Raw genomic sequence first — 13271 nt, 5'->3', positions numbered from 1 at the left:
GGCAATGTTAATCACTAAATTAACAAAGGAATCAGAACTTACGATTTAACAAATGCTTTGTCAAATTTTTAATTACTCCGTGTCTTATTATTCGACGTTAAACATTTCACCTAAGGTAGCATCCACACAACAGTAAATCATACAAACATGTCTGCTACTTATCACATACTAATCACAAACTGATTGAAAGTAAGTCAACAACCATACGTGGAGAATGATTCTTTAGCAAATGCTGGATAACGGTATGAACTGGTTAGTTAATTCGACCTGTTTGCGATATGTGTGCTTTACGTTGCTGGCGTGTGGAGAGGCACAGGTTCTGTAGATACATCCTTGCTGCACCTAACAAGTAGATAGTTACAACATACATAAATGTGCACAAAGCAAAGTTATAAACACTGTACCCGTGTACTAGAATATTATGTTGTAGGAAGCCCAATAAAATTGGGAACGGATTGAAAGTTTTTAAGCTTTCGGAGAGCACATTCTCTCCCTCTTTCAAAGATAAATAAGGCACGTAGAATATATTATGTGGCGAGGGAGAAAAGGAGCTTCCTTGGTAATAATAATAGTTCTAGTCTTACCACAAACCAAAGAAAACCCTGGACTTTTAAAGGAATACTTGAAATTTTGCAACATTGTCCCAGTATATAAAAATACAAACACTGTTCAAAAGTGCCTAACAAATAATATTGAAAATGTAGACCAAAAATCAAGGATGCATCTAAGAAATTCCCTGCCAAGAGTGTAATAAAACATCTACAGGTGAAATGATTGATTTCGACAAAAGGAAAAGACGACATCGTGACTCATTAAGGAAGGGTGACGAAAACAATGCCTTCTTTCAACACAACGTAAAAATCATATTGTTAACCTAGACAATATGAAAAACAAACTATGTTACAATGACACTGAAAAACAAAACTTTTAGAATATATTTTAATCCGAATTGTTGACACTATGAATATATATGAGTAATTTTAAACTGGACCTTTTCTGTAATGCAATTATGACAAAGCATGTCGTTAGTGTAACTAATTTGTTAAACAAGATTGGCAAACCACTGAAGGGCAGTTATTCTGATACAACTACATTCTTGTATGTTATTTCTTTTACCTTGACCATTGTTTCCCGTTTTTGTAACTTTTATTTCTCTTTCTGAAAGAGGGAGAGAATGTACTCTCCGAAAGCTTAAATAAAAACTTTCAATTTTTTCCAAATTGTAGTTGGCTTCCTACAATATAAATGTACGCAAGTGCTCTAAAGAAGATGTAACAGAGGCACTGAGAGTGTAACAGGATCATATAAGCGTTACTGGTGTTATCATTTTGACTAAAGGAGCAGCGGCAGTAGTATAAAAATTGACATTGTCAAAATGAAGGTGTTTAAAAGAAAATAAAAAAAACTAAATAAAGGTGTGTGTGTATGCATAATAGACTGTAAGGTTGGGATGGCTAAAGGTGGGTCCACACTACAGGAAACGTACCATAAACATACACGTAACTTACCACATCCATATTACAAACAGATTGAAAACAAGTCGATGATTGTCAGAAGTGAAACTTTGGCAAACGCTGGTTGGCCGTGCCAAGCACAGGTTAATACTACCAACAAGTCGTCGACTTTTATTCATCCTGTTTGTGATGTGCGAACGATAAGTTAACAACATGCATTTATGACATGTTTAACTGTATTGAGAACGCACTTTAAATTGAACAAAAAAAGAAAAAATATAAACATACATACATGAATACGCAATACATCGTATACGTTATCATCATCATTAATTCTTGTTGTGCTAACTCTATTTCCCTTCTTCCGCAGCCTTCCTTGAAGGAGAAGAAACTGAAGGAAGCCAAGCTGCAGAACGCCCTGGCAAAAGCCCAAGCTACAGCTGCATCAGCAGCAGCAGCAGCATCAGCTTCAAATAACAACCCCACGACCACAACCACAACCTCTTCGGCCAATACTCCCACAACCACCACTTCTCCCACAACGACCACCGAGCCCAAAAAAGTGGAGGACGCCAAATGAGACACAGTTGAGATGAAAAAGTGGTAAGCATCGCGTTTCCATTCCCTGAATTGCTGTGGTTTTATGCACCGTATGTTTTTCCCACCGCAAATTGTCCCTGATATTGTCCATTCAGCGGTGCTGTTGTTTCTGACGTGATTTATTCCACAATTAGTAGCATGTGGGATCAAACGAGTGAATTATACGTTTGTATACTTTCTAAGTTATATATATCTGCTCGCTAGCAGAGTTATAGGAAACCTCATTATGGACGGAACCTATTTTCCTTGCTGTAGTAGATCAAATGCCGTAGCATTAAGGATTAGAATTTTAGATTACCCATTTAAATTACGTCATTCAGCCAGTCTTTGCAATCAATCTTAAAATAACAGCCACCGAACGAAAGTAAAGGAATCATCGTAGCAAATAATGAGAATGAAGATTTTTTGGTATTGAAAAGAATTTTTCCACAACTACTTTTATCACTTTCAATGTAGTTTGTATTGCTTCTGCTTCCTTACACGGTAAGTATTCCTTGAAAAAAGAAAAATCTTCCATAGAGCCGTTTGGTAAACATTTTTATCCCTCTTTCCTTTCTTACTTATTTTAATGTAATGAAAATATTTTATCCATTTGTGCCTGATGTCTTCCACTTACGCAATTACATACTACTATTCCTGAAATGTAGAACATACTCTGATCTCCCCTACTCGAGCCGATTTCTTGTGTTTGCTCTCCGTTAGTAACAATCACTGCGAAATCAAATCATTATTTCCAGTGCCTTTTCTCATTTTAATCGACCTTTAAAAAAAAGGGAGCATCCCTTTCAAGAGAGTCTTCCGTTTGTAAAGGTTGACCTGACAATATCTTTTCTCTGTCTCTTTACAGCTGTTGGTGAGGTTCGTGCCTGAAGTTGCCTCAGTGAAGCTGGAGGGGGAGGAGGAGGAGAAGAAAGAGCAGATGGAGACAGGAGGAGTGCTTGATCCCATTTTTATACTCGAAAGGAAAGAGACGCCATGTTGGATCCCCCTTAATCGCACAAAACGCCATACTTGGGGATTCCTTGGTGGGCCTCTCCTTGCAATCCCTTGGTCCTTTCTCTCGGTCACCCTTCGTAGCATTATGCCAGTTTAAGATGTAATCTCGTTGTGCGCGCTCCTTCTGCCATCTCCAAAGCTAATGGGCCATTAAGACCTCCGATGTCCCGACCCCCTCCGAGCGTCAGTTCTTTTTGGAAAGTCTCACACATTCATTTACAGTTGCCGGAGGAGGAGGTTCGTGTCCTTTGATCCCCGCTGCCCTTAAGAGAGTTCCAGATTCAAATCCCTCCGACAAAAGGAGGACAAAAGAGGGAGTGTCCTTTTCCTCACTAGCTTAGATGGACGAGGTTGCCGGCGTACATCTTTTGTTCTTTAGGCGAGGACGAGCTGCTTGGGCCTTCGCTCTGAGCGATTAAGTTGTGCTTCAGTAAGGTAATAGCATTCATAAAGCTCACACAGTCTTTTTCCACTTGTGCTCTGGCAATCAGAGGCTCATAGAGATCTAGATACTCCTTGAAAGAGGATATTATATATTCATCAATAATTAAATATCTTTCCCTTATAGCGGAATAATAAAGAGGATCGCTGTTGCCTCCTTTTCCTAAGCAAGCCATTTTTTATAATGAATTCTAGAAACATATATGTTCTTCGATCATATGTTTGCGTCTAGATTCGTCGTACACGCAGTTGCAGCAATTATATTTTGTATATATGCTTTGTCAAAGCACCTCGAAAGAATAATCCTTCTGCAGAAATATTCTAATGAAAAGAAAGCTAATAACTTAACAGAAACTTATTTTTCTCCTTCCTGGCAATTAAGAACTTATCCTAAACAGAATTCACTCACTTTGTTGGCAGTTCAATTAGCCTATTAAAAACTTGCATTTCCCATTTGATTATTTTCATAATTCTTGTAGAGCTCAGAATCTCTCAGAATCAGCTAGAGCGTTTCCATTAAGCAGCAGTGAGAGGTTACTTAAGTGGACAGAAATTCAAAGGTGTTAAAACACTGATTCATGTTGAAGACGATACTGCTGATAACATAAGAGAAAAAGTGGAGAATTGCATTGAGGATGATTTTCATGATGATGCTGTCCAGTGGTAAATTCCCCATCGAAAATTTTTTTATCAATTTCCTTTGTTTGAGAATCCTTTTTGTAGACCGAACTTTTTCGACAAAGAGTTGCTCAACAAAACCCATCGAGACTCTTCGTGGAGAGAAATTGTCTCAAAATGAAAAGTGAAAAAGACTTTGAAAATTAAGTCTTTCACACTTGTTGAACAAAAATGGTGCCTCCTCTGAAATGAATTATTAGTGTGTAGTGGTTGAAATAAAAATTGAATAAAAGTCTTCATAGAAATATAAATCTTGTAACGATGATAATTTTGGGAAAAAAAAAGATTTAAGAGTATATTTTTCCCTTAGGGGGACCAGCACTAGCAATGCATGGCTATGAGTTGTTTTATTTGCGGATTCACTTGTTTACACATTTGATTATTCGATTTTCTAAGGTAAAGGGACCACAAAGGTTCACCTGATGAGTGTTGTCGTGTTTTCAGACTCGGTGTCAGTGTTGAAGTGTAAACTGTCAAGAGACTGTAGATTTTGTGAATGACCAATGAATAAGTCGCAAAATAGGTCACATGGCCAAACGTATCTTTAGGAAAAGTGATTTTTTTTTAAAGAAGTCGTACAACAGATAATGATTTTTTTAATGAAGTCGTACAACAGATACTGATTTTTTTTTAAAGAAGTCGTACAACAGATACTGATTTGTTTAAAGAAGTCGCTCAACAGACTCTAACATGAACAAATGAAACTAAAATTAATGATATCGGACATTGGCCACGTGGCCTTCATTGCGACTGAATTATATCAACAGACGAGCGATTCAAAATAAAATCCCCATTTCAAATCAATCTTGGCGATGGACAAGAATAGAATGCCTACATACAGATGATTATTATTTATTCTTTCAAATTTCCTTCGTAAGGATTATTTTTGTATTCACTCACTTGCACCTTGCTCTTTACTAACTTACAGGAGGGGATTTTCAGCCCCGCCCCTCCGTCATTTTGGGGGTCTTATTCTACTGTTCACTAAATATATAATGTTAGTTCTTAGAATAATAAGAAATACTAACGTAAGGTGATGCTATGTACTGTACATATCCGTTATCATCATAATTATAAGTAAACTTAAGATATTTACTTGTTTTCTTGGTATAATCTTTCTTTGCATTGGTTTTCATTTTTTTCTTTTAACTTGAGTGTTATTGTAATGATATTCAGTGTTAGATTTAAGAATTTTGTCCCCCACTCACCCACCCCTTCCCAGCACAGGATTGGTTGCAGCCTCAGTTGAACACGTCTGAATGTTGTATCTCCAAGGCTCTCGGTCTGCAAGAGTCATTTTGTTATGCTTTACATCCACAAAACAACCAGTCAGTTTGCCCAACCAATTATCCACAGATGATTTTGCGGAGCCAAGGAAACGACACGTTTAACCTGGCAGTCTCTTTTATACGTACATTTATACTGCTTTCGTATCCATGGTGTGTGTTCCATGTGCTCGAATGGAGAAATATTCGGGCGTGACTTCTGAAGACATTTTTTGTTTTCATTGCTCATATTTGATATTCCTTTGACCCGTTCCCAGTCGCTCCAATTTGTTTGTTTCTTGGGTACTAAGCATTCAATAAAAATATAGAACTCCACTGGCAAGTTCACTGTTATTCGCTGTGGACAACAGGACTTCTTGCTTTCAAGGTGTCATCATTATTACTATCATTATCATTATACCTTCCAGAATTATTTTGAGTGTTATTGCAGAAACAGTATTTGGCGCAGATCATGAACGTCTACTGGTATACTTAGGTAGTCAGTAGTAACAAGCACCTATCTTACCCAAGGATAATATAAATTCCTTTTGTATACTGGTGTGATTCTTTGGATTATCTTTAGCATACTTACTTAAATACTTACATACATGAACATACGACTAAGTTGGTTTTTCCTTCCCCCTCTCATGTTAAAACAAATGGATGAAGCTAGAATGATACTGTGACCCTTCTTAAAGTGTTAGCGGTAGATGCATAATTTAATTACACAAACAATAATTTAAACAAATAATTTACTTCTCTCTTTGCGTCACTCATAAAGGAAGCGCTGACTTAGCCGATTGTCGTCAAGCTAAATTATCGATTTTTTTTTCTCATCCAGAATTAAGTGCTAAAACAAATTTCATACTTATATATAATGCTTTGGATATCATATATTCCCTAAAAAATTATAATTCAATTTTCTTTTCAATTTTTCGTAACGCCAATGATCATTGCCAGAAATAAAAACCACTTCTATCGATATCATGTTGTCTGGCTGTGCACCACAAGCAATTAAAAATGTAGAAATGAAAACTTTAAATTCCTGGAAGTACTCACATGATTGTAAGAACAAAACGCAAGTCAGTGAAAATGTATTTTAATCAGTCAGGTCATTGCATTTACGAAAGAAATTCATACCGCGCCGAGGAGTTGCTGACTAAATAGAGCAGTAGGCCTAATGCGTCCATCAGGACGGATAATGGCAAGGCTATTAAAGAGGGTTCGCTTTCCTTTAAAACACAAGAGTAAATACATTAACAGATTGGCTATAACATAAAATCAACAAAGCGCATCCTTGTCCTCTTGATATAATATGCAAGTTGATCACAGCCTTACGTAGACTGACCAATTTGTAACTGTTCTTTCCGTTTCCTAAACCACTCAGCCAGACGACACTGTTGATATTACTGACTCATCATTTTTAACGACACTTGACGGGTATAAAAAAAAAAAACATTAATTAGACAATCTTTTGAACAAATTCAAAATGTTCATTGTGCTTGAAGATATGAGCCAACGCAAATGGAGAGACTAAAACGTTAAAGTTACGGTGAATGTGCATCATTTTCGCGTGCGTGTGTCCGAGTGTCTGCATGTGCGCCTGCAGTTCGATTACTTTTTAGTACTACATACTTGTGTCCGTGCAATTTTACTGTGTGTACATGAGCACGCACACTACAGTGTGAGGTCAATGTAAATTGTGCCTTGAGATGTTCGTGTCAAACCTCTTACGCATCAAAAATATAAATAATGCTCTCTTTAGAAACACATTTTGCTGTCTCTTTCTCTCACGTTCTTTCACTACGGAGACGCCTCATGCCACATTTAGCTCATGTCGAAACCAGACGGAGAAAAGCCCTAGTTTAGCCTGTTTTAGATTAGCAAGCCTTGTTCTGGCATAGAAATATATATAATGTATATGTATATATACGTATATGCATATTAATATATATATATATATATATATATATATATATATGAACGTTCATGCAATTGAACATGCATTTACTTATGATTATTGAATTACTATCACATATGTAACTGTAAAGACGAGACATTTTATGATTTCTCAGATCAGTAAACGAATAGTGTTTCCTTATAAACAAAACAAATGGCAATTTAAGAAACGACCTTCAATAGAATCTCTTTCAATAGACTAAATCGAGGCACGAAGTGTGTCGCTTTATTTGAAGGCAGGAAACAAAACCACCTGAATGCCATGCGTCTCCGGCCATCCTCTCTTCCTTCTTCCCGACTCGAGTTACTTTCATTTGCATCCACGTGTCACAAACTCACTTCTGCTCACATCTTCGCTCTTGGAAGGATCATCATTTTTTTCCCCATTTATCGTTGTAAGAGGAAGGGGTCTGCGAACCCCGCCAATCATGTATATTTGCTGAAACTAACATTGTTTGTACAAAAATGCATATTTCTCAATAAATGTCTTCCTATGAAGTTTATATTTGTGTGTTCTTAACCGACTTCGCAATCTCTCCTTTATTTGTTTTGATGATGTGCCGAGTTGAGGAGCCGTCACAACGATCTTGACCTTTGCCGAGAGGGAAACTGATGGCATTAATGTTTGAAAGAAGTGACATTTATCACGCAACTATATTCACAAACCTTAAGCTAGTAGCTCCAGAGAGTGATAACATTAACATTTTGATTCACGTAAGTTTTTGAAATCAAGATTTCCAGCCCGAAATTACAGTATATTTTCAATGAAGAGAGAATACAAGGTTCAGAAATTCTATCTTTAAGCATCAACTGATTCATTATTTCTAGTTATTTATGCATTATGTGGCCAGTTTCGTCAGCTGTTAATTGCATTCTTTTCTCTCAGCGTTCTCCCCTTCTTAAAAGTAGACAGATTTATTTTCAGAAACTTGCTATAAAAATTATCATTCACTGCTAGTCTGTGCATATACGTTCAGGACGAATAAATCAATTTGGTCAGTAAAGAAAGATACATTAGAACCGTTTGTCATTATAGACCAAATACGAAAAAGTACTAACGAAACAAACCGATGCTTTCCACGAATTAGTGACGCGCATAAATATGAAGATCAAAGTGATGGGCATCCCAATGTCCTAAGCCCCAGAAAAAATAAATTGGCTCTATTACCCGAGGGAGGCAGCTAGTGCGATTTTTATTTGACTTTGATTTGTATAGACTATTGGCATTATGCCAAGCACTGGGGGAACTAAGGTCATCATTCAGCGTTGAAACGGAAGTAGACAGTAAAAGTTTTGAAAGGTGTAAAAGGAGGAACACCTCGCAGTTGCACTATGAATCAATAGGAGAGGGTGGACAGCAAGGTGGTAGAAAGAGAACATGAACGGAGGTACAGTAAAAGGAATCAAAGTAGTTGCAGCTAATGGCCGAGGGGACGCTGCAAAGAACCTAAAGTAATGCCGACATTGCATCGAATGAGGTACACTGAAAGCACTAACCCCCTACGGGGGCAGGTAGTACGAGAGAATCTATTGCACGCAGCCAGTAGAAAACAGTACTTACATATGTAAAACAACGCAAATGGAGTCTTGGCATGGCTTCTTTACAGAGCCGAGGTTGGACTGCCTTCCTTGACTCACTGAAGCAATCATCTGGATGCTGGTTATTTCAGAGAAAAGGCGGAGCCACCACGCAATGTAGTTCAAGAGTCAATCTTGAGAAAAGGCAGGGCAATGCTAGACTGCTAATTGACTATACAGAAAGGAAACTACGGAATAAAAAGGCTAATATGTCCATTCAATTACTTCTACATTTTTAGTTAAGGCACAAAAAATATTGATAACGGAAAGAATAGCTGAATATTTTTATTATCCCCACAAGAGAAGACTGAAAGGAAAGAATGTTCGAAACTGCGCCTTGAAGGTGCTAAACCTTAGTAGTAAATTGCAAGTTCCAGTTATTCAGATCCATCAAGATATTAATTTATAAACGAAAGAAACTTTAGCATTCCTACAGTGGTTACTAACAAAACTAGTTGGTTAAAGAGAAACTTCGGGCAGAGACGATTCTCAGCAAATTAGGCTGTTTGAACATAAATATCTGGCCAGACTACGGCTGAAGGTAACTGCAAGCAACGTCCTAATTTGTATGCAAACCCTGTACCTTGTCGTTAATGGAAGTAAATCAGTCACCTAAATGCGGCGAAACGGGGTCAAATGAGCCCTAAATTTGGGAAATGTGGCAACCTTATTGCCTTTCTCTAACCGCTAGTTTATTATTCCTTCTCCTTTTAGTTCAAATTTTTAATGAGTCATTACTGGTTAACATTTTCAATTTTTTTTAGTAGGGATAATAATCTGTGATCAAATCGGTATCTTAAATTGCTATACAAAAAGGCTAGCAAAGATTGTGAACACGAAAGCTGATCCAACTTACCACTCGAATGAGAGCTCAAAGAAGTAGAGGGTTCCAAGTCTCTCCACTTAGCATGAGACAACTAACTCCACAGGACTAGATACTTATATCATTGTCGATGATTGTCAAATCCGCAACTTGAAAAGGTTCGAAAGTTTGCTAATTGACTGCAATATGATAAAATCTTTCTGTTTGTTTGTATGGTGTTTTTACGTTGCATGGAACCAGTGGTTATTCAGCAACGGGACCAAAGGCTTTACGTGACTTCCGAACCACGTCGAGAGTGAACTTCTATCACCAGAAATACACATCTCTCACTCCTCAATGGAATGGCCGAGAATCGAACCCGCGACCACCGAGGTGAGAAGCAAACACCAAACCAACCACGCCACTGAGGCGCTTAAAATCTTTCTGTAACAGTTTTATGTTATAAAGAAGCTGATGGCTATCATTTCTGGTTAACAGCACGAGGAGGTTTTCACTACACTTCCTCGAAATAATTCGTGTAAATTCGAGTTTGGATGAAATTAAAAAAAAAGACAATGGAAGATGACTTTTGCAACTCAGTCTAATTCGGACTATTTGACATTTTTGCCTATTTCATTAAATAACCATAATAAAATTTCCGGGAAATTAATTTCCTAATTATTATAAATTATTCGTGTTTCGAAGTTAAAACAGCTAGATATGCAAGATAGCAAAAAAAAACCTTTGACATTGTTTCTCATTAGTATAAATGGTCTACAATAAATTTGTCAAGTTTACACTTTTTCGTGTATTGGCAGAGGGGTTTAGGTCAACACTGGGGACTTCATAGTAATGAGTCATCATGATTCTTAAAATACTTTAACTTAAGCATGTAAGGGATCACGGACATGAAGAACAATTTAGTTTCTAAATGCTGCAGTAAAATGTTTAATTATAAGTCCATCGGATGATTCAAGTCAAACAGAGGGATTCCATTTTAATAATGACTATTTATCAAAATCAAAAGAATATATTCGTCAGTGGAATAAAAATTGAAATTGCATAAAAATCTAAATAAATCATAACGAAAAGAAAATGGCTGAGGAAAGAAATGCCTTCACTGGTGAGAAACTGAAGAAAGCTCCCTCACAAAAGTGTGTGCATCTCAGAGGGAAAGTTCCATGGCATGACGTTTGTAGAACTCCTAACAAATGAAGGGTAATCCTCGCATTCTGGAAACTAGGTCAGACGCTTAGGGTGACGATTGGCGAAATGAAATGCTTTCCTCTCCCAGGGAACCTGTGCAATGGTGACAAAAGGGAGGACGACGGCCCACTTTCAAGCCGGACGTTGCCCTAAATATTTGTGAGTTGCCTCTCTCTCTCCATCTATGTATATGCATTTTTGCCCAATGTTCCAATGGACATGGCCCACTGTAGTGGAGGCACCTGCCTCGAGATATCATATTACAAAGGTCTTATAAAACCTTAAAATGTAGCCCCCAGTATGTATCAAAGAAGCCTCACAATAGTTATATACTTGATCTATCATACAAAAAATTTTTTTCATTGTAGAAAGGGATAAATTAAGATTAATTTATATAATGGACAATAATCCAGAGTAGAACTTCTCAAGCACACTTTGTTCCTATATTCCAAGATTCTAAGCCCAGGTGTAACCGTCTAGTAACCAGATAAAATGGCCAGAGATTTTAAGTTTTCAGAAATATATTTTAAGCGAATTTGAGGCGCTCTCACAATCCCCCCCCACCCCCCCTTTTCCCACACCTTAAAAACAATGCTTCCCTTCTAAAAACAGGGAAATGAGGTCACGCGTTTTCGTCGCATTGAGAAAAGGTTCGCTAGAGGACGAGGAGGTTGAAAGTCACTGAACATCCTGCTCTGTAGAACACACTCGAGCATTGTTCCCATAATAAGTAGGGGAAAACAGGAATTTGGAGAGCAACAGTAAACTTTTATCTCTAATATGTGTACGTTTAGGAGGCTGCATACCCGGAAATAAAGCTATGTTGGAAAATTGTTAACAACTGAACACTAAGCGTAGGTTTTATTATGACCAAAATTATCCGTTAATTCCATTACTATTACATATGAACTGTCAATGGCTAACCCAACTTTTATTATATATATATATATATATATATTATATATAATATATAATATAATATATATATATATAGATATATATATATATATATATATATATATATATATATATATATAAAATATATATATATATATATATAACAGTAGGATTAGCTATTGACAGATCATGCAATAGTAATGGAAGTTAACTGATACTATATATACATATATATTATATATATATATATATATATATATATATATATATATATATATATATATGTATATATATATATATATATAGATTATATATATTATATATGAGATATATATCATATATAATATATATAATATATATATATATATATATATATATATACTATATATATTATATATATTATATATTATAGTTATATTATGCTAAATACCAATCGTCGAATAACAAAAGTTTTTTATTAAGAAACACGACAAATTCTCCTTCGGTTCCGATTTCATCTTTATATACAATCAGGAGATGGCATATATAACAGTCCGGATGCACAAAAGGAATTGAGATATAGAGATATGAGAAAAAGATGACCTAATGATTAACATAAAGAATAATTATTTGCTTACACTGTTAAGGCCTTATAGCGAATGACCGAAGGACTACTGACGCAACGAAAAGTGGGCAGGAAGGACTGCACTGATGGAGGCTTTAAAAGTGGTATGGGTATCTCTGGTGAGGAGGCTTCAATGAAAAAACAAATATCATAATCAGTTGTCAAAGATTTTGGATATGTCATTAACTATAGTGTATTTCTGTGATGCTGCCTTTAGGGATATCTATCAGACATCCAGAATCGGATCATTTTCTCGTAAAATCATTAGTGTTTGATGTTTCACCGTGCTCTAGTTACAACATAGGAAAACCCTGATAGAATTATGGGAAGCTACAATAATTCGATAAGAATAATATCAATATTTCGAAGTAAAACTCTAATTAGAATCGTTATCGCAGCAAAAGAAACTTTTATATCCCATCATCGTTGTCAGTGAACATTATCTTTCTGAAAGATAGTAAATTCCACGTACATTACCAGAAAACATTCTGAAGGCTTGTCCTAAAGTATAAATATTGTAACAATATCAACCTACTTTGGAATGATATAGCATGAAAAAGGGATGAAAAATAAAATGTCAAAAATGACAGATACTAGAGCTTAATCAATAGTTTTTGTGGTCACTGAAATGAATTGTGAGACTCTCAATGCCCTTGAAGGCCAAGTTCAGCCCCAATAAGAAGGGGGGTGAGAAGGGGTGAAATATAAAATGACAAAATTGTTGGGTAATGTAACTGAAGCAATTATCTTAACAGAGAGAGAGAGAGAGAGAGAGAGAGAGAGAGAGAGAG

The 13271-nt window shown here is 36.3% G+C and overlaps 1 protein-coding gene and 1 long non-coding RNA gene across 3 annotated transcripts in view; one reads left to right on the top strand and one right to left on the bottom strand.

Moving 5' to 3' along the window:
- Positions 1–4799, top strand: part of LOC135215684 (probable serine/threonine-protein kinase irlC) — a 69001-nt gene extending 64202 nt beyond the window's left edge. For both annotated transcript variants that reach the window (XM_064250631.1, XM_064250632.1), the window contains exons 4-5: positions 1825–2057; positions 2902–4799. In XM_064250631.1, coding sequence (XP_064106701.1) covers positions 1825–2034 — 210 coding nt within the window. In that variant the 3' untranslated portion in view covers positions 2035–2057; positions 2902–4799. The remainder of the gene's footprint in view (positions 1–1824; positions 2058–2901) is intronic.
- The window catches only part of LOC135215685 (uncharacterized), a 330613-nt gene that overhangs the window by 279365 nt on the left and 37977 nt on the right, over positions 1–13271 (bottom strand). The gene's annotated exons all lie outside the window — the stretch shown is intronic.

Source organism: Macrobrachium nipponense, chromosome 5 (genome assembly GCF_015104395.2).
Source record: "Macrobrachium nipponense isolate FS-2020 chromosome 5, ASM1510439v2, whole genome shotgun sequence".
Classification (NCBI taxonomy): Eukaryota; Metazoa; Arthropoda; class Malacostraca; order Decapoda; family Palaemonidae; genus Macrobrachium; species Macrobrachium nipponense.
This window is presented reverse-complemented; position numbering and strand designations above follow the sequence as displayed.